Source organism: Melanotaenia boesemani, chromosome 8 (assembly GCF_017639745.1).
Source record: "Melanotaenia boesemani isolate fMelBoe1 chromosome 8, fMelBoe1.pri, whole genome shotgun sequence".
NCBI classification, from domain to species: domain Eukaryota; kingdom Metazoa; phylum Chordata; class Actinopteri; order Atheriniformes; family Melanotaeniidae; genus Melanotaenia; species Melanotaenia boesemani.
In genome coordinates this window covers 23,460,971-23,482,565 of record NC_055689.1, presented here as the reverse complement: position 1 = coordinate 23,482,565, position 21,595 = coordinate 23,460,971, and the positions used below count along the sequence as shown (strand labels likewise).

Sequence of the window (21,595 nt, the reverse complement as noted above, 5' to 3'; positions counted from 1 at the left end):
TTGAGCGAGTGCGTGCGTGTGTGTAAATAACTGTGTAATGGGATCGGCCTCAGCTAAACTCTGAGCTTCTTTTTTATGCATCTGCTATTAATGCAAATTGATAGACATTCCACTGTGCTCCATCCTGTTCAACACAGATTTTCTTACACAGCTTCCCTTTACAATAACAGAGCTTATTGAGCGGGCAGAGTACACTTCTGGTTTTTTGACTGTCATGAAAGCAGGTGCAGGTTAAAACAATTCCATGCCACAGATGTACACTTTACTGTTGTTCCATTTAAACCTTTACTGAAATATTGAAAGAAAATATTTAACATATTAGCGAAAGATTTATATTCACTTTGTAAATACAGTAGTCATTAATATATTAACTGTTCTTATATAAATAATCTCCAGAAGGTTATATAATTTGGACCAGAACTAAGGCTTAAGTCGGCCTAAATGTTTTTGTTTTCTTTTATAAACAAATAATATTTGCATATATGAAAACTTAACTTTTGTTGAATGGATGCAGGGGGGAGTGAAGTGCATGGTTTACTCAGACATGAAGCAGGACAGCAGCAAAATAGGAAAACAATACTTTGTTACACAATTCTATCACCTTTCTAAACTGATGCAATTGTTTTTGTGGATTTCATCTAAACAAACTGTTTCAATGTGTAATGTAAGCTCTTTTTTTGCTCTTTGTTGACCCTCCTCTCCTGAGCTAAATTGCAAATTTATAAAGGGAAAAAAAGGAAACAAAAAAATTATTTTCATTCATTATTATTATTATTATTTTCTTATTTTCTTTTTGCATGTTTTGCTGCTCTTGCATTTTGTGTCACAGGGCCACTCCATCAATTTTTTTATTGTAAAAAAAAATGGAAAGACTAAATGTTTCCCTCTTCATTAACAAGGCTCATATGCATGAATAATGAACATGAGCAAGTTTTCAGTCATTCATGGCTGAGAGGCTGGCTGCATAGAAAATCAGAATACGATTACAAAGATTGTAAATTGTTGCCTAATTTAATTAGAAATTGTGAGCAATCTTCTGAAGCATGGTGGATTTGAAAAGGGAACAAAGAAAAACTTGCTCATGTAGCTTTGGATGTGCGGTTGTGTTTTCTCATTTAACCCATTATTAATATCCTTGTCGGTGGTAACTCAGATTATAATCAGTATTATTTCTTACTAACTTATTTACCTCTATGGCAAAACGGAAAACTAAAATAGTCTTTTAATTCAACACGTGAATTTGAAGTCTGCTCTTTTTTACATGCAGAGTAGCTTGCATTTTATACACAAGGGGGCGCTGTTTGGCCTTTTAAGTGTACATCAGATAAGAAAAGGACTTGGAATAAAGGAAAGAATAATCCTTATAACAGCATGCTGGGCCTTTTTTTTTTTTTTTTTTTTTTTTTTTTTTTTTTTTTTTTTTTTTTTTTTTGGGGTGTTATGAGAACTTGAGATGATTTGTACAGAATTTTTACAGGTGTGAATTTTGCCCAACTGACTGAAACAAAGCGACGGAGCAGAGTTTTAACATTAAAGATTTTTAGATATGCAACAAAGAAAATGAACTAACTTGTATTTGGAGCATTGATTTGTGGTCAGGTGTAACTTTCAGCCACAAATAAACTTAGAAGTAGTGCTACAAGGGTGACTATCACATTGATCACTGGCGATGACCAGAATCATGATTCAGTTTATATACATCCTGTAAAAGATGGAAAAAATAAGTTGCTAAAAAGAACCTTTTTCCCTCTATCATGAGTCATGAAAAGCAGTGTCTATGTATAACCATTGCATACTATGTTGCCAATACTAAAAGTGTGATGAGACTTTTGTTCTTGCATGAATAGAGACACTGTTCTCCTACCTCATGTTGTGATATAAGATGTTTTTTAAGCAGAGGACACTGCATCTCTAACTGTTCATCATCATTATTTACTAGTAAATGACATACCTGTAAATGCTTTTAGCTGATACCTCAGTTGTATCTAGTGTTTGTTTATTTCTGTTTTTTTTCCCCTCAGATTTCAGATCTTGTAAATAAACCCTGTATAGAAAAGAAACTTGGATCAAATTCAAGTAAAGTTCTGTAGTGTCAAAGCTGGTGTTGTCTTTAGTTTTTCTTGTTTCTGATTGTTCTCATTGAATTCCCTTATCGATAATAAATGTCTCACAGTGCTGACATTTATTTAAGGGACCCAGTCGGCCCTCTAATCTCATCTGAACTACATAAGATTATAAACAGATTTTTAAATAAACTTACATGGAAGCATGACTGATAATAAATAAAAAGTAACTCAGATATAAAGATTTCCTGCATGATGGTAATCTGAATCGTCAGTTAAGGGTTGCTTTACAACATTATTGAGACTTTCTGACACATCATACTCCAAATCATAGTTTAATAATTATCTTTAAATATATCCTGAGGGAAGTATTTTAATTTGATAAAGATATATATATCTCAGGTAAATTAAGCATTAAACACATCCCTGTTTTCCTCAGTTAACATATTTCTAAAGGTGCTTTTGACATGAAACTTTCACCAGATGTCGGTACCAACCAATGCAATCCACACATGCAAAGAAATCAAAAGTTAGATGTCCAGGAATTATTTAGTTTTTCTGTAATAAAATGGAATGACAGGGAAAAAAAAGTATTGAACACATGAAAAAAGGGAGGTACAAAAAGGCGCGGAAAGCCAGCTGAAATCTATTAGAAAGCAATCCTGCCCCTCTGTGTAAATTAATATCATCTGGTTCAGTCCCAACTGATGGCCTCTAAAAGGTGTATCACTGCCAAGAAACATCTCATGATAGGTAAAAGCAAACAGCACTCTCAAGTTCATGGCAACCTTATTGTTGCAAAACATACTGATGGCATTGGTTACAGAAGCATTTCTAAACTGGGAAAGTTCTAGTGACCACTGTCGGAGCCATAATATGGAAGTGGAAAGAACTTAATTTCACCATAAAACAGATACGATCAGGTGCTGCTCGCAAGATTCCTAGCAGAGGAGTTAAAAGAATTGTCAGAAGAGCCAAGAACCACTTGTGGAGAGCTTCAGATCAAGCAAAATGCCGGGTCCATCTCACCCATTTATGAATTTATAGTCAATATCTAATCGAACGTGTTAGGAATGTAGAAAGAAACAAAGGTGCCTAGAGAGAACCCTCACATACTACAAATCAAGGTCCTAGCCAAGGTTTAGGCCAAAAATCTTCTTACTGTGAGATGATGGTGGTAACCAGCCTTCTGCCATTACACTGAATAAATAAATGCATAAGCAATTTTAAAGAGTATAATGGCTCAAGATTTTTGTACAGTAATGTATTTTATGAACAAGGCACTCAAGGCTCAGTTTCTCTTACTTGTGTCCTATATCGTTTCTTTTCCTCAGCAGTCAGTCTAAAATTAACTAAACTAAGTTTTCCACTGACAGAAGCTGTCTGGAGGAACTTCTACCAATTCCTGTAATAGCTGTGAGGCCGGACAGACTGCACAGAAAACAAGTACAATCAAAAGGCTGTTGAGGAAGCAGAGCCAGGCGACATTCAGGTCCAGGTATGAAGGTATTCCCATGGGCAGAAGAAGGAGCACAGCCAGGAAAACCAGGAAGAAGGTCCATGTGTGGAGAAATCTACACAGGGCTTGTGAAACAAAACGTCTCCTGGAGTGAGTTTGACTTTGGTCTACGGTTAGTTTTTTTTGTGGATTGTTCAGTGATGGCAGTTGATGCCTGAGCATCACAGGACGTCCAGCATGCAGTGCAGTGCAGCCCAGAATGATGAGCAGCAGCAGAGCTATATGTAGGATTTGTGAGGAGGGGAAAACCCAGCACCTGTCTATGTGGTGGTAGGTAACATTCTCCAAGATGGGAATGAAGTCAGACAACAGGAAGATATAGAAAGCAGCAAGACACCACAGGAAGAAAGTCACAGATAAATAGACAAGCCATTTTGCCCTGTGAGTGGCTGCATCCAATCTCTGAGTCACAGTGCAGAAATGGTCCAAAGCAGCTATGACTGCAACTGGCCAATGCAGCACTCTGTGGACTTGTCCCATGATTTGTATTAGCAAACATATATGGTAGCTGGTCAGCAGGTAACCAAGGACAATGATGACTTCATCACTGCAGATGTGAATGGTGGTGACAGTGAGGGTCAGGGCTGCATCAACAACAGCCAGAAAGACACTGAAAACTCCCAGGAAGCTTCTGCTGGCGTGCTGCTTCTGGAAAAACACCAAGACCCAGTTGAGCAGACATTTTCCTCCCAGGGCAAGCAGGATGGAGGTGATGGAGATGAACATGATAAGTATGAGGAGATTTTCAGCAGGACACCAGGAGCAGTGAGCCACTCAAGAGACAGTATTGAAACTGTAAAAGAAAAAAAAACACACATGATCCAAATTTAGTTTCCATTGAAACTAAAAACTAAACTAAAAATGCCAAGCTTTACTGTATAACATTAGCAACACACATCATTTCATCTTTAACAGTTGATCTTTGTGTCAGGTCCACCTAACAGGATCCGCAAGATCACGAAATCACAGGAAAAGTGGAGACTCTTGTGATTCTCCACTTCTAGGATAAACGTCTCGTCGTCTACGATGACAGAAAAAGACAACTGAGACCCCCTGACCGGTTAAACGCGTAATGTTTTCATGGTTCAGTAGCCCAAATCTGCACTGGGACTTTTATTTTGAAAAATACCGAAAGCTTTTACACTGCTCCTGTGTCTGACTTCCTGTCTGTCCATATCTGAACTGCCTAAATTGACGCATTCTAGGTGCGTAGAGCGTTAAAAATAGACTCGGCGCGTAAATTTAGCGGAGCGCCGCGACAACGCGCTTCTGGGACGCTTCTAATGCGTGCTGCGGCGCACCCGGTATAAAACAAACCATTGACTAAAATGGCCACGAATAGCAGCGGAGGCGGCATCGGTATAATTCAGCCTCACTTTCTCTGCAGTTTTGACGCACAGAGGCAAAAACCAGGTTCATGCTTTTGACTGATGGTTTTGACAACTTGGGAAAGAAACTGTTAAGGAGTTTTAGATCTGAGTGTCCAGTATCCAGTAAAGCTAGAAAATGCAGAAACATTAATGTATAGTCAATGTATATAAACCCTTCTGACTAGAATGTCACAGTCAGTTATGAATTATTTATTATAATTTGTGAAAGATAAGTTAAATCAGAATTTGTCTACATTTTGCCCCCCATCACTACCACTAAATTTCCTTTTTTTTACCAACTGAAATCTGATCCCCCAAGTCAACTGAGTTCCTTGCCTGAGAATATTTAATATGAATTTTTGAATAAAAACCCACATTCACTGAGATAAACACGGATTTAGGTATTTTTAAGAGACTGAGGTTTTTATATCATAGTTTTTCCTGTATTCACTCTTACAACAAAACAGCAAAACAGCAGTGTCTAGCTCCTAAAACATGAAGACAGTGTCACTTAAACCATTTGTAAATCAATAAAATACCGATAATAACATCATCCTGTTTAACCTTCTGCTGAGCAAGGATTTTATAAACATGGCAGGACCAATTCAAGAATCTTCTACCAACATAAACAGTCAGAAGTTAGTTAAACACGTCTTTCAAGGCAACAATTAGTGAAGTTAACTTAATACCTCTGACTGCTTATGCAAGTCCTCAGCTCAAAACGGACTGGCCTACAAGAAAGACCACCCCTGGGGGGCTCATGCACAAACGCTGCGTACGCATTAAAATGTTCCGTACCTCATATTCTATGCACACGTTGGGATGCACAAAAAAGAACTTTACCTGGATCTGTACGCACCACACAGGAGTTTCAGACGTTTCAAGAGCAGAATCTTCTGTGAAAAATAATAACTCCCTTCATTGTAGATGTTTAGCTGTATAACTTTATAGAGTAAAGAAAAAAGGAAAATCTAAAAGTATAAAATGCTCCCCTTTAAGTCTGGCTGGTCTTTGTCCATTTAACTTTTTTTTTTCTCATGTCCACCAAGAATGAAGCCACATGTAACCTTTCATATGTATCAAAGGTGGTTTCAGTTAAATCTTTTTAAACTTTTCAATATTGCAGCCAAATAAAATTACAATGATTGCACTGATAACAAAATTTATTACAGGATCAGCAATTAATAGGATATTATACCTTAAACACGAATGTAGGAAGATGGAGAGACAGCCTAAAGACAACATAATTAAATGGACCAAACATGACAGTTTTATACAACGGGTCAATGAGATAAATTGATAAATGGATAAGAGTATCTCAGTGGCTAAAAATGTACCCTTTGTGCTTTTCTCTGAATGATTCGTGGTTTCAAAAAGTGCAACTTCAGCACATATAAGAGTACAAGAGTTTAATTTAAAGTGAAAGATAATGATTAGAACGCATTTATGTTAAATTGGCTTAAGAATAAAATGAACTGGCATTTTTCTAGGAGTTTTATCCTGTTATTTAACAAAACTGGAAATGTCATCATATCACACACTCAATTTTAGGAAAAAAATTAGAATCATCAATTGACCTAACAATCACAAAAAAGCATGTTTTTGAACTAAAGGAGGAAGCCAGAGTACTGTAGTACAAACCACCATGCCACTGTACACACCCACTTCTGCTTGTTTAATGGAAACCTGCTCAAACTTTATATCCTTTTTGTTGCAGGTTTGTTGCTCCCCACATGGGCTTTCAAACTGCACAGATACCCACGACAGTTTTCCATTCAGTAAGAGAATAAATCTATAAGTAACTTAGTGACTTTTTAAAATATAAAAAGAATAAATATACAAAGATCACTCACTTTTTATGGGTGTGTTTTTTAATTAATTTTACGTTCTTATGACTGCCTAAAAATCTTAAGAAACATTCCTTTTGAGGAAAATAATAATATTTTGGACAATTTATGTGTGTCAGGTCAAGATGGCCCTAACTACCCCCCCGACTCTGCCCCCTCTGATAATCACCAAGAGCTCGAGCTTCAGATGACCTTGTCTTACTTATGTACAACCTGTTACCATGGTAGCCAAGGCTGTGTCTCAGAACAGTATAAAGCCTACTACACCTCATCATCTTTTCTTCTTCATAAACCCTTGATGGTGTAGGAGGCATCCCTGTCATGAATGTTGGGTTCAGTCTCACTTTATCCTTTTCCTGTGAACAGTGTGCTTTAAAGTACAAACACAATTTTGTAGTGAGTAACAAGAAAATGACAGAAAATAAATTGAGGATATTTTCGATGTGGCCATCATTAATCAAAAAACATTTTTCACAGTGTAAGGAGCACTGAAGGGGATTTTGATGCTTTAGTTTCTCTTATTGTAAGCTCTGGTTGAATCTTCATTATTCTGCATCTATAAAATCCATGGCAGGTGTATCTGCCTGGGTTAAATGTGACGTGGACACTTGATTGACGCTGTCTCAAAGCTCGAATACAGTGTTAGATATTATCTTTAACCCAGTATCCAGGGGGATAAAAAAGACAAAAAACACGACTCATCAGATGATCAGTGTTTTCTGGACAAAATCCAAGTCAAAGTTAACTTGCATACCTGTGAATTCAGTGGAGATTCATGCGCATATCCATTCCTCCATGTCTGTTTCATCTTGTTCAAGGTTGCAGTGGCCTTTTTCTGTCAAGAAATTGACTTTTAAAAAACAAAGAGAAGTAAAATTTCTCAAGCTTTTGCACTCTGAAGGTCAAGCCATATCATGTAGAAATAAAATTTGAATGCAGCCATCTCATATGAAAAGTAGCAGAGCGGGTTAGTCTTGTATCCCCTTTCAGTTTAGGAGGTGTGGCTGTCACATTCAAGGAAGCGAAGCCAGTGAAGGCAACACCTTATCACACATGAACGAGGAAGTTAAGAAGTTAATGCTAACGCCAAAATACATTTAAACAATCAACAGGCACAAAATCTACACACAAACGCTTATTTTGCAGAGAAGCTTTGTGTGGACCAATCAGAGAGCTGCAAAAAGTGTACAAATATTGACTGTAATGAAAACCAAATGCTAACAAACCGTGGCCATTGAATGACTGAAAATGGAAATCAACATATTTAATGTCTAAAGGGGCAGCATGTAACAAAATCCAGGGTCAATGACAAAAAAAATCTATGTACCATTAAAAATTGGTAAATGATCATTTTACTAAAATAACTATGTTTTTTTTGTTATTTTTTCCCTTAAAGTAAGACATACTGTATCTATAGCCCATAGATCCACTTACATGACAGCAGCCATATTTGTGCTGCCACTTTTACAATGGTGTCTCTGAATGGACAAACGGCTTTATGAGTAAAGTGAGAAGCCTCTGAGCTTTAAAACTATAGCTCTGGCTTTGTTTGATAGGTGCTGAAGGACTGTTTGGGATAAGCAACACTTTTAAAGGTAAATTAAAGAAGACAGTACATGTTTAACATCTTTTGAGGACAATGGATGGAAATATGCCTTTGTCAATAAACTGCACTGTTTACATTAATATTTTATGAAATGTTCATTAACTTGCATTGTCCTGTCCCAATAAATAAATAACATACACTGTTTTAAAGTAGTTACCTGTAGTGCAGTCTGAGGCTGATCCACTTAAAGGTGAAGACATGTGTATGTCTGGAAGAATTTTGGTCACTGACGACCACCATCCATTTACAACTGTGCTTGGCATTTGAAATATTTCTATGGCAATCCAACTCCAACTCCACTTTATTTATATAGCACTTTTAAAACAACATGGTTGACCAAAGTGCTTCACACCAAAATAAAACAATAAAATATTAAAAGAGAATATAAAAACCAGGCGATGCAAGGCAATTTTTTTTTTGTATAGCACAATTCAACGACAGCAATTCAAAGTGCTTTACAGAAAACCATCTTTGCCACTAAATATCAATAATTCTTAAACACTGTACCTTTAAATGAAAGATTTGGGTGAACTCTGTCCTTTTAGATGCTTGTTACCTTGTATTTTAAACTTTACAGTTTATGCCTTGTACAAACTTATAAATTAGATTTTTTTAAATTTAATTTATAAATCCCCCCCCCCCCCCCCCCTCTCTCAATCTTTTTAAGGCAGCATTGTTGAGAAGCAAAGGCCCAGCTGTCATCGAGTCAGAAACAGGGTTCACCCTGGGTATGTTGCTTAAATAAAAACACAGTACTGGTATAATTAAAATTTAATGAAGACAGAGAGAGAGCAACAGCAGGTCTGTACATTAGAAGCTACTTCTTTGTGCTATAAGATGCATAATTAACATCAGGTAATTTAAAGTAGTTCAGCGGTTAGCTAAACAACACAACACAACACTTCTTGTCCAAACAGCGTAAAGGCAGGCCATCAGGATCACCAGCACTTTTAAAATGATGTTTTTTCAGTACTATTTGTTTACTGCTCTGGTGATAAATGCTGCATTAGAATACTAGAAAATATAATTAAACCCAGTAATCAGAAACATAAAGGAACTTACACAACTGCTCAGATTCGGTCAGCTTCACAGTTTTAATCCTTGTTAGTATATCACCAATAATTGAAAAAATTTGACAACTTAGAGGCAGAGATCGTTTTTAAGTGTAATGATAAACATTTTCATAATTTAAGAACGTTTATTTATTTACTTATTTATTCTTTACTGTAGTTCTGTCTGTGACCTGCAGGGGCAAGTGTGGCGCTGTAGATTATTTGTGCAGTGGTCACACGCAGAGAAGGAGCTGCCGCTGACTGTGACGTGTGTAGAAACCGTAGAGAAACGTCCCCTCTACCCTGGTCATGTTTCGTTTTGTAATCTGTTGAATTATTTAACGTCTGTCTTTCTTTATCTTTCTTGCGCTACGTCCTGTAGCGTCTGAACAACTTAACCACCGTGAGCCAGTGTCGATTTGAGCTTGTTCGCTTGTTTTTGAAGAAGTAAGACACAATTTCATTCAGCTTTACGGCAGTTCAGACCCGTTAGCTTGTTAGCTATTGCTAGGTAACACTAGCTGTCAACAAATGAACGGTCTGTTGTGCCGAGGCTGACAGTTGACATCTAGTTGGTTTATTGGTTGTCTGATAGCTTTTTTGTTCGTGTGTTACACAAACAATTATCAAATCTGGACCAAGGCCACTGCTGTGGGTGTGATATTAGATCTTGGCTTGGTATGATGTGTTTTTAATATGCAGTGTAACCACAGTAATATAACCTACATACTTTTTTTTTACGTCAGACTATTAGTCCAATGAAAAGGTTGAACTGAGAAGATGACAGATGGAAAAATAATTATTAGCAACCATTTAGATAATCAGTTAATTGTTTCAGACATTTCTTTTTAACAATGGGATTATCTGCTTATCTTTCAAAAATAGATGCATGAACCTTTCAAAGCAGAAAATTAACCTTTGCACATCTTTTCAACATGTCAGATATGAAGCCTTTTACTCGTTGATGCATCTCGATTGGAAAAGCAAAACGAAACAGAAGCCCACTACAAGAAAAACTAAAAGAAAGATTAGTATCAGTTGATATTTAGAGAAAACTAAAAATATTTAATAATTTACTTTTTTTGATTAACCTATAGTTTTTCATTTAATCCTTTGAGCACTTATTTGTGGTTTTCACTTTGAGTAGTTACAACTGTGATGCTTAAAATACTTAATATCTGTCCTGTGTAAGTAAGCTAATTTTTAAAGTAAACTGACTCATAAATTTAAGTAAGTTAATTAACCTTTTTGTTTGTGAACAAAAACAATAATCAGTAAAAACATGCAGGATCATTTCTTTATCCTAATTTAATCTCCTGATAGTATTGTGTAAAGATGAGAAGTTCAGGGATCAAAACTGGAATATAAAATTATCTAATGCAATGAACAGCAGCAGCAATTGCTTATTTATAGAAGCTGGCATCAAAGCATGTATAACATTTTAACTTAATAACTGATTAATGATCATCATAAAAAGTAGCACATTATTAGGCATATCTTGTTAAGCATTCAATATTTTTTCATGCCAACAGTATTTTTTCCAGGATTTATGCAGCTATAACTTTCTTTTTAACTTCAAAGGTGTATTTTATTTATTGTTCTTTCTCACAGAATGGAGAATTCAGAGACAAGTCAATCAACAAGACCACTTCCAGCGCCTGATAGAGGCATGTTAAGACCATCAGTCTCCTCTGATCAGCAGTCAGATTCAGCCAGGCCGACCAAGCACAGGGAGCACCCATCCAAGTCGCCAAGGAGACGGCGGGACGGAAAGAGGTCGCAGCGACGGGGGGGTGGTCACGACCAGCTGCTGTGGGAGATGGAACGGCGGAGGTTGCCAGGCCAACATGAGCACTTGGAGACCCCCGGTTCATCGTGCGACACAGCAGAAAGCTCTCCTAAGAGGTTTGCTCTGCAGGTTGCCAGCTGGTCTTCTGTGCCACTGTCACGAATGTGCTGCTATGGACGGGAGATGATGTCCTAAGTTTTTTTTTTCCCCCCTCTTCACAGAAAAGCCCACTTTCTACATGGACCGTATCCAGCCACTCACTTTGGACCCAAAGCCTGTATTCTTCCCAATCCAACTTCTGTCATGTAAGCATGAGGATGATGAATTAATCGAACTTTGTATGTAAACTGCTTGTTAGGACATTGACACTAAAGAGTTTGTGTAACTGTGAGATAAGATAAAATAAGCATGTTGTGATTGGCTCTTTGATGAGATGGGAAGGCTCACTGGACAGGCTATTTATCCAAGTTGTCCCCTGTTCGAAAGAGTTTCCTAGTATATACACTGAAATCATTTGCTGGTGAACTTATCTACATAATGCCTATCGTTTCCCGTGCCAAGAAGAAAAGAGAGAAAAGGTAAAGGAGAAAGAGAGTGGCTTTGTTTTATATTGCCATCTTTGAACCTTACCTATACTAAAGTGTCATAACTGTTAATGATTGATTCATCTGCTTGAAGAATGGTATTCAGTCTTTATTTAATTCAGAAGAAATGGCGTCACTGCAGCCCTTGCTTCCATTTGAAGTTTGTAAGGATCTGAAGGCGCCTGAGCCAAACTCTACAATGTAATTTATCAAAGTTAACTCACTTAAAAATATTTTTATGTTTAACCTAGTGTTTGAAGTGTTTGTATATTGCCTTAGACAGTCAGTATGAGTGCTTCATATGTACATTAAAGTGCTTGCTTGCTCGTTTATGTTTATATTTTCTGCTGTATTTGTGTCTCAGGCACATCCAGGATCCTGCCAGCCAGAGGCTCACCTGGAATAAACCTCCAGTCAACGTACTCGTCATCAGAAAAATTAGAGATGAGAGTCTGGTTGAGCCTTTCAAAGAGCTCTGCAGGTTCCTAGTAGAGGTAAAGGAGAAAAAAACAAAACTTCTGATTTTTTTTATTTATTTAATTATTTTTTATATAAAATGTATTTGAAAGACTGCTGTGTCATGTTAAAGTGATTTAGGAGACAGATTTATAATCTAAGATAAAACAAGAACTTTCTTCCTTGACTTGATGATCACACAAACATTAATAATGCATCAATGCAGTTGTATTATGTTATGGGCATGAAATCTCCAGCTCTGTTCTTAAAACAGATATAAACATACTGTTAGCCACTTCAGGCTTATGGTCGTACAGGAGCAGTGGTCAGTGGGTCCAAACTTGGAAGGAACAGTGAAAGATTGTTGCTCCAGAAATCAAAAATCTTGTATTGATTGATCATGACTGATGAGAATGTGGTGCTGGAAATGCTGTGTTGGTGGTTTGGAAACACAGATCTACATGTTATAGTGTTTTGTTGCTAATCGGGGAAGTCTGTGATATAATGTATAGAAAACGGTCTGAGGTGAGGGCTCAGTTGTGTTAGTGATAATTTTGGTTATAATAATATTCCTTTAGCTTTGCCCTGCTGTAGAAAAGACAGCAGTTGTTGTGGACCAAGATCTGCTTGGTGTAAAATGAAGCCAAATGCTGACTTTCAACCAGTAAGCGTTTGGCCCACACATTGCCTAATCTCAAAGGACTACGTGTAGCTAATTTTCTGGGGGACTGTAATCATATGTCTGTGCTGTTGGTTAATTACCTAAAATTCTTCACTTTGCGTGAGGTGAGATCAGCACAGATGGATACACTCTTACATGACATAGACTACTCACACAATATTAAGGGTATTTGGCTTTTTGTACGTCAGAATGTACTTAAAATGCACTATAACCTTTAGAGGCAATCCAAACTTTTGAATGCACTTGTACAACCTTTCAATATTTAAGTACTTATTGCACAACATGCTGTTCTCTAACAGGGTGATTAACTGTAGTGTATTTTGAACATCTGTACTTTGTATGCTTCTCAGTTATGCTTTAAAGGCACTGCTCTAGTTAATCTTGCTCTCATACTGCAGGTTAGGAATATTTAAATTTAAATGCATATATATTAATTATATTTATTAAGACTCCATGGGATTGTAGTTTTGCTACTGACTTTGGTATCTGGGCAAACAGCATTAATTGGTTTTGTCCTAACCCGGGTAGTTGAATCCTTGTTCCTGCTAAGAAACATTTATGGTATTAAAGAGCAACAAGTCTTAAAAAGAATCCAGGAAACGTTTCAGACATTGGGGATAAAGCAATAGTCTGGTCTCCAGCAGCTTGAGCACCTTTTGGCCACATGTTTCTAAAACAAGACTTCATGAAACCAAACTGTCTGAGCTGGCTAGTGAACCCACATGTTTGGATTCCACACAAACACTGTCATTGTGAGCTGCACATGTCTGGCAAATGTTCAGCTTTATTTTAAAAAACATACTTTTGAAAGATGTATTTATGTATTTTGGCTGTTGTCACTAAGCATGCTTTTGTTTATCAGGAGAAGCAGATGATGGTGTATGTGGAGCGCAGGGTAGCAGATGACGCTACGCTGTCAAAGGACGAGGCCTTTGGCTCCATCCGCAATCAGCTCTGCACCTTCAGAGAGGGTGAGACTCCTGCAGCTTTACAGTATTATTCTGTCATAATGGGAGCATTTGGGAGTATTATTTCTAAAGAACTTTTTGTAGGATGAGTCAGAGGTTTGCTGTTGGACAGAAAACATGTCTGTGCCATTCTTCAGTTATTTTGGGTTGGATGAATCACTGAACACATATGGTAACTGTTTCCTCACAAGTCTTAAAAGGTATCAGATGCTGCCACGAAGATCTTTGAGGATATATATATAATATAAAAAATGTATTAGGTCTATCAAATGATTAAAATTTTTAATAAGATCAATCACAACTTTCAAATGAATTAATCATGATTAATTCGAACATAATGCAGAATTCATATATCATCAGCTCACCAACCGTCTCCATGGTGAAAATTTCTGTCATAAATATGACGACATCTGAAACTCTGATAAAACTGATGATCTGGATACAAACAGGTTTTTCCTTTTATCATTGAAGTGTGAGTGTTTATGCATTGGTGATAAAAGTCCTACAGCAGCATCACCCAAAGTAAACACCTGCTGATAAAATACATCATTGGCTGCTTGTTTTACACATTTTTTTTTTTTTTTTTACATTAGATGATCACTTTAGTTGTAATAATCAGTTTAATATTTCGTAAGATCTAGACCTAAAAAAAAAGGTCTCTTTCTCATCTTTCTCATGCGTGCCCCCCTTTTCCTGGTCAATGCTCCTGCTTGGCCCCCCATCAGAACTCTCCCCTGAATAGCTGAATTATAAACCCTCGCTACCACCAGCCAGCTGCTGTGTTAGAGAAGGTCCTGCCAAAAACAATACTTTGAGGTAAATATACAACAGTGTGAACCATGAACCACTTGTATCCTCCTTCTCAGATGATAAACACATGCAACAAGAGAGCCGATCAGCTGATTATCGACAGCTGTCATGATTCACTAAACAACATGAGAGGAGAGGAAGGAAACAGTTGCGCTGCTCAAACATAGATGACCAGAGAGCCACCAGAGCAGACATGTGGCTGGATAGCTCAGCTGGCAGAGCATCAGTCTCCCATGTAGTCAGCCAGAGTTTGATTCCCCCAGGGGATGAATATTAACACCTTAGGCATGCCTTTAACGTTACTGCCTGACCCCTGTAAGCTGCTTTAGATAAACGCTTCTGCTAATGCGACTGTAATGTAATGTTGGTGCAAACGTTGGTGTAGGATAAGTTTAAAAAATATATATATTTTTAATTTTTTTTTCCTATAATGCCACAACAGTGTACACCTTTAATGTTGCAAAAATGACATGTTACATAAAACAGCGCTGTTTAATTTCAGGTTATGATGATATCTCTGACTGCATCGATCTCATCATCTGTCTCGGTGGCGATGGGACTTTGCTGTATGCATCGTCTCTATTCCAGGTATCACTGTGTTTTATGAGTTTACTGAAGGTCTTTGCAAGATAATTTTTAAAAATTAGTCACACCCACATAAAACAAAGGTTTTACATAATCTCTTATGATTCTTTCATCTATGAATTTCATGTTTCCCTTTTACTGAAAGAAAGAACAATTAATTAAAGCAGGTTGTAGAACGTTAGAATTTCCACTTCAGTATTTTAATAAGAAGCATTTATTTCAGTTGTCACATAATGACAGAGAAATTACTTTCTGAATACCATTTCAAAGGGCAATAAATCCCATAAGTTTGGCTAGTTACTTTTTTTTAAGACACTTCCTGGTTTTCCACAATTCATCTCAGTTGTACACGTTATTATGCACACAGATTTTCCTTCCATTGTGTACTAAAGAGAGTCCTGTTATATCCTGGGATGGCTAATAGAGCATTTTGTGATTGTGTGGCATCACTTCCTTGCAGGGCAGCGTCCCGCCAGTCATGGCGTTTCACCTCGGCTCCTTGGGGTTTCTGACACCATTCAAGTTTGAGTCATACAAGACCGAAGTGGCCAAAGTGTTTGAGGGTAAACTTGAACTTTTTATGAAATAAGTTTGTGTAAACCTAAAGATGTCGATCATTAGCAGTGTTGACATATACATCCGTAATCTGATTCTTATGATTATAATTTAGCTTTCAACGATGAATGAAGAGATCTGTAAAGTTGGGTGTTTTCATGCTTTTGACATATAAAAAGTGGGCTCAGTTGCTAATCTTTGGGGAAAAAATAAGCAGAGAGGGAAAGTGGACCCTTATAACTCAGTTAATTTTGTCCCACTCTCTGGGAACTTGGACATGTAACTCAGAGGATCTATGACTAAATTAGTTGTTAAGGAATGGAGTACTGTTAAGATATTTAGCTTAACTCTTCCAAGGTCCAAAAAAAAAAAAAAAGAAAAAAAAAAAAAAATACAGACCATTTAAGTTTTTACTTCCACCATGTTTCTTCCTCTCCTAAACTCATCACCCCACCTAAACCTCCACATGGTTTGAGCATCTGCAGAAAGAAAACATTCATTTCAATCACAGAGAAACATTCAGACTAATTGTATACTCCCTTTTGATCAGATTAATTAAATGTCTACACCATCCCTCTCGATCTGATTAAATTAGACAAACTAATGTACATCTGGGCTCTCAGGCAACGCAGCAATAACACTGCGCAGCCGTCTGAAGGTGAAGGTGGTGAAGGACATGCTTCAGAGAGCTGGACAGCAGTCCTACAGCAGAGACATGCAGCAGCAGGTGGAGCACAATGGACTTCTTCCTCATGGACACACCAACAGTGAGGCTGGCAAGGTTACACTGCAGCTGCAGGTGAGCTCACGTGTACCTAAAGGCAGCTGCTGGACTGTTAATGCGCACAATATTGTTTTGTTTCAAAGCTCTTACTGTTCACTGCTGAGGTTTTCTGGTGAGGATATCAAGATATTTTGGATAAACATGAAACTAAGCAGGACAAAAGCTAAATTGAAAAGGGAGCCTAACTCTAACTTTTCTACTCAGCCGAAGAATAATTTAGTATCTGATAACCAAGAAACTATTGTGGATTTTTGCCATTGAACATGCTGCAGACTGATACGAACCTGCTACAATTTGTGTAATAGTTTTGTTCGATCAGTATCCTAACAAACAGGATTTAGCAGTTTTCACAAATTTTACCATCCATCCCTCCATTATCTGCCGCTTATCCGGAGTTGGGTCGCGGGGGCAGCTGCCGGCAATGCTGACCAAGCTCTGACACCGGTCGTACAGGGACCGGACAGCTCGTACAAGGGGGTCCGGCACGCCATACTCTTGGATTACTACCCACAGGAGTCCCCGGGGGACACGGTCGAATGCTTTCTCCAAGTCCACAAAACACATGTAGACTGGTTGAGAGAACTCCCATGCCCCCTCCAAGACCCACGTCCGGGCAAGGGAAACCTGGGTCCATGATTTGTCGTCATCATAGGAGTGTTTTGAGCCGCACTTCGTCTGTTCCCTCTCCTAGACCCTTGCCATTGGTGACCCTACCAAACTCCTCCACCACGGTAACGTGGCGGCTCAGGGAGGAGACAAATTTTACTTTCATTAGAATTTTCTATTATGTAAGAAAGGCACCTACTGGACATTTTCATAAACTATTTCAGTCAGTAATTCATGGCAGATAGATGGCTGCACAGCCTCTGTCTTTGTCAGTAAGACATCACAGGTTTATACAGATACACCATAGTTGGGGTAATAATAGTAAAGCCATGTCTTTATGTGTATTTCTAGTTTTTAATCATTACAGCATTGGACCAGCATGCCTTGCAACTAACCTGAATCATCCCAGTCTTTTTAAACATGGTTGTAGTGCTGTGGTCCTCTGCAGGGTTTCTCACATGATGCAAAACTGCTCTCAAAACTTTACTCCGGCTGTTGCCTAGCAACTGATATAAGTTTTCTTTATTTATTCTATTTTTGCACTTAGATTATTTTCTTCTAATTTATTCTTCTTTGCATTTTATTCACAGCTGCTAATTGTTTAATTCAACTTGACATAATCATCGTGAACGGTTTCTGAGAGAACGATAAATTTGCATATTGTTATTATTATTATGGTAGAAGGCTGCTTTTAGTAACGCCAGTTTACAGATTTTAGCAATAATGGACCAGCCCTGTTTAGAGGTTTCATTAGAATAGGGGTTAAGCAATTCTTATAATGTTTATTGAACATAAAAAACGAAGTTATGCGGTTAAAACGTCATCCTCTTTTTCATAAATAGAGTTAAATGTATTTGTTGAACAGGTTGAGATAATGCTGAGACTCTGGAGCCACATTCTCGTACTTCATCCCTTTGCATGTCTCCTTTAGTTGTTCATAAGCTCCAGGCAGATATCAGAGTTTAATGTCAGTGATGTCAAAGAACAACACAATAACTTTATTGTTATTGTACCTGTCACATGCACTTAATATTTTGCACCTGCAACCTACTACCTGCTTTGGTACTGTAGATGTTGTGTTGGTGACAAAGGGCACATTTTACTGCTGTTGGATGCTGAAGTCATTAAGATGATGACTGCCTGAATAAATGTGTTTTTGTTTGTGTTCCATTAACATCCCAGAAGTGTTCTCATGTGCATACATTGTGTGTGGGTCAGTGGGAGAGCATCAGCTGTGTTTCCATAGTGACAGTCATAATAAAGCTCTGGGTGCAGATACAGGAGAGAACATTGAATGTTGTGAAGTTCTGTTGAGCCAGTTGCTATGGAGACAGGGGCGTCAACAGTGGAGTCAGCGCCAAATGGTTTTTTAATGATTCCTGATGCTCTCAGTCTGAAACACTGTGTAACTAAACAACATACCTTATTGCCGGAATCGTACACACACACACGCACATGTACAGACACTTTTTTGACTCACCCTGAACTTTTTTCCTCTAATCTTTATGAGATAGTGATAGATTGTCCTGAACTCTGAGCCCCAGTTAGATCTGCCATTACATCACGTCTGCTACGTCCAGCAGGATGTTTGAGATGTGCTCAGCTGACGTCAGAACATCTGCCAGACATCCCAGCTCAGCACTGCAGCATCCTGTTTGACTGAAGTGGGAGAACATGATTTGTATGCTGCCAGACTGCTTGTAGCTTCCCTCAGGGATGTGAGACTGTAATTCAGAGCAATTCTGAGTTGACTGTTGGGCAATTTATTGTTTTTATTGAGAGCATTAATTAGATTTAATGTCCATAAGGGGAAAGTACGTATTGCAAATGCCAGAGAGCTTGGATATGCATCAGAATGTAGTGATTTACTTTGATTGATGGCTGTACAGTTATTCCACCATCCACATCAGACTCAATTATTTCATCTGAATCATCCAGCTAGGTACTTTTGTTTTCAATAGATTAAAATTCACATATACAATGCATAGACTGTACTCCACATATTGAGAACATTTCTGTCATCTGGCCTATAGATGGCACTATAGTAACATTTTTAACTTGCATGGTCATGAATCTGTGATATTGTCCACTATAGTATTTCTGCACAGAATTTGGATTTTCCATGCCCTCTGAAAGCCCTCTAACCTGAAGTCAATGTGTGTGCAGGTGTTGAATGAGGTAGTTGTGGATCGAGGCCCTTCCTCTTACCTGTCCAATGTAGATTTGTACCTTGACGGACGTCTTATCACCTCAGTACAGGGAGATGGTGAGTGGATTGACCCCTGTAATGTGAAATTGCCATATGTACTTTTTTCATGTCCAGGACAACTTTACACTAGTGAAACAAATATGGTCAAAAATTTTAAATAACCATCTGTTTTAAATGTCCTCTAGGTGTGATTGTGTCCACACCCACAGGCAGCACAGCATATGCAGCTGCAGCAGGAGCCTCAATGATCCACCCTAATGTCCCTGCCATCATGGTCACACCCATCTGTCCACACTCACTCTCCTTCAGGCCCATTGTTGTCCCTGCAGGAGTGGAACTCATGGTAAGAGTGGGGATGGAGACATAGAAAAAACACTGATGAATTATTGTTATTCTTCAGGAGATACGTGATTAAATGAAATCAAGTTAAAATCAGCTGCCTCTGATCATAGTCCGACCTCATCTCCTTTGAAACAGATCACCCTCTCTCCCGATGCAAGAAACACTGCATGGGTGTCGTTTGATGGCAGGAGGAGACAGGAGATCCAGCATGGAGACTGGTGCAGTTCACGATCTGACCTTATCTATTTCAGTTTTACCATTAGATTCTTGTTTACTCATAATCTGATTGATTTTCTGTTTTTCTCCTGACAGCATTAAGATCACTACGTCTTGTTACCCCGTGCCGTCCATCTGTTGTCATGACCTGGTGTATGACTGGTTTGAAAGTCTGGCTCAGTGTTTGCACTGGAACGTACGTAAGAGGCAGGCCCGACTCGCTGACATCTCAGACTCATCAGACACAGAAAACTGAAGTCCCCAAGTGTTTTTCCTCGGTCATGTCATTACATTCCAGTGCATACACACTGTAGTTTTATCTGTAGCTTCCAATTAAGAATGCATGTTTCCCACCCAGGAACGGTAGAAGTCCCAATGATTACATCATAATGCAAAATGACTGAGGATGATCACCCAGACATTTCATTTATATTCTGAAAACTTTCTTACTTAATTACTTAACTAGCACGTTTAAATGGAAGTGTTGTATGTTGGCATGAACTTAGTTAATTTATTGACAGGTTAAAGGTGAAATTAAGTAGACTGAACTGTTCCTACTCAGCTCTCAAATGTGAAATTGTACATAAAGGATTCTCTTAGTTTATTTAACGTCATATTTATGTGATATTTATATATTTTTAAAACTTGAGTTTGGAATTGTCGTGATAGTAATTTAATTAATACTTAATTGTTATTGCTTAGTCAAATACACTTGTAAGCAATTGTTTTTGCATCATACAGAACCTCTGCTCTGTAGTTTTAGCTGCCTTCCAGACCGCATTTAGGAGAAATGAGGCAGAGAATCACAAACCAGGTGTGCCAATTTCATGACTGATAACCTGTCAGGCTGTGGCAGAGGGTAGCAATGTTAAAATAAAGCATAAATACTGTTGATTTCTTTTTGTTTGTCTGGTTTTGTGTCAGTAGCATGTTCTCAGTCTAGGCCAGGGGTGCCCAAGTCCGGTCCTCGAGATCTACCATCCTGCAGCTTTTAGATGCAAGCCTTCTCCAACACACCAGAATCAAATGACTGGCTTGTTACCAGGCCTCTGCAGAGCTGAATGACATGCAGATGACACAGTGACGTGCGGTGAAGTTTATGGTTGGTGAGGCACTGATTTACAATTGTAAGAACTGAAAAGAGCATCTTATTTCAATATTCATTTAATAGCATGCAACTACTGGAAATGTTTCATATCCTATCAGCATTCCTCTTTCAATTACACTCACACACCCACTGTTACTAACTCTTCAGTGAGAAAAGTAGCTACTGGCTGTCCTAAAACTTGCTAAATCGCTAAATGACATCATCTAATGTGCATAATAGCCTGGTACATAGTAATGGAGGCTGCAAAGGAAAGGCAAAAATGGACGAAAAGACAAGCTAAAAATGTTTAAAAAGGCAAAATTAATAAAAATAAAACAAATTCTTTGGTTAATATTTTCTTTTTTTCTAGTTTAATTTTATTAAGTGTAGGTTGCATGTTTTCTAATTAGGAGGCTGCAACATTTCACAACACTTGTTTTCCTTCATACTCTTCATAAATAGACA

General features: G+C 38.0%; 2 protein-coding genes across 6 annotated transcripts; one reads left to right on the top strand and one right to left on the bottom strand.

Moving 5' to 3' along the window:
- Window positions 1–2,014: 2,014 nt before the first annotated feature.
- Window positions 2,015–8,131, bottom strand: gpr160 (G protein-coupled receptor 160). 4 transcript variants are annotated; one of them, XM_041992441.1, is made up of 3 exons: window positions 7,554–8,131; window positions 7,067–7,169; window positions 2,015–4,375 (listed from the first exon to the last, which is right to left on the bottom strand). In XM_041992441.1, exon 3 carries the CDS (start codon window positions 4,306–4,308, stop codon window positions 3,421–3,423), a length of 888 nt encoding a protein of 295 aa, XP_041848375.1. In that variant the 5' UTR covers window positions 4,309–4,375; window positions 7,067–7,169; window positions 7,554–8,131; the 3' UTR covers window positions 2,015–3,420. The 4 variants fall into 4 exon arrangements, with proteins under 4 accessions (XP_041848375.1, XP_041848374.1, XP_041848377.1 ...); XM_041992440.1 differs by lacking the exon at window positions 7,067–7,169; XM_041992443.1 differs by lacking the exons at window positions 7,067–7,169; window positions 7,554–8,131 and adding an exon at window positions 5,796–5,865.
- Window positions 8,132–9,161: 1,030 nt separating this feature from the next.
- Window positions 9,162–20,937, top strand: nadkb (NAD kinase b). Of its 2 annotated transcripts, XM_041992637.1 has the most exons (12): window positions 9,162–9,904; window positions 11,069–11,362; window positions 11,468–11,551; window positions 12,195–12,324; window positions 13,831–13,939; window positions 15,249–15,334; window positions 15,792–15,894; window positions 16,510–16,685; window positions 19,443–19,542; window positions 19,671–19,828; window positions 19,963–20,045; window positions 20,140–20,937. In XM_041992637.1, exons 2-12 carry the CDS (start codon window positions 11,070–11,072, stop codon window positions 20,297–20,299), a joined length of 1,482 nt encoding a protein of 493 aa, XP_041848571.1. In that variant the 5' UTR covers window positions 9,162–9,904; window position 11,069; the 3' UTR covers window positions 20,300–20,937. The 2 variants fall into 2 exon arrangements, with proteins under 2 accessions (XP_041848571.1, XP_041848572.1); XM_041992638.1 differs by lacking the exon at window positions 9,162–9,904 and having other exon boundaries at window positions 10,574–11,362.
- The last annotated feature ends 658 nt before the right edge of the window (window positions 20,938–21,595 follow it).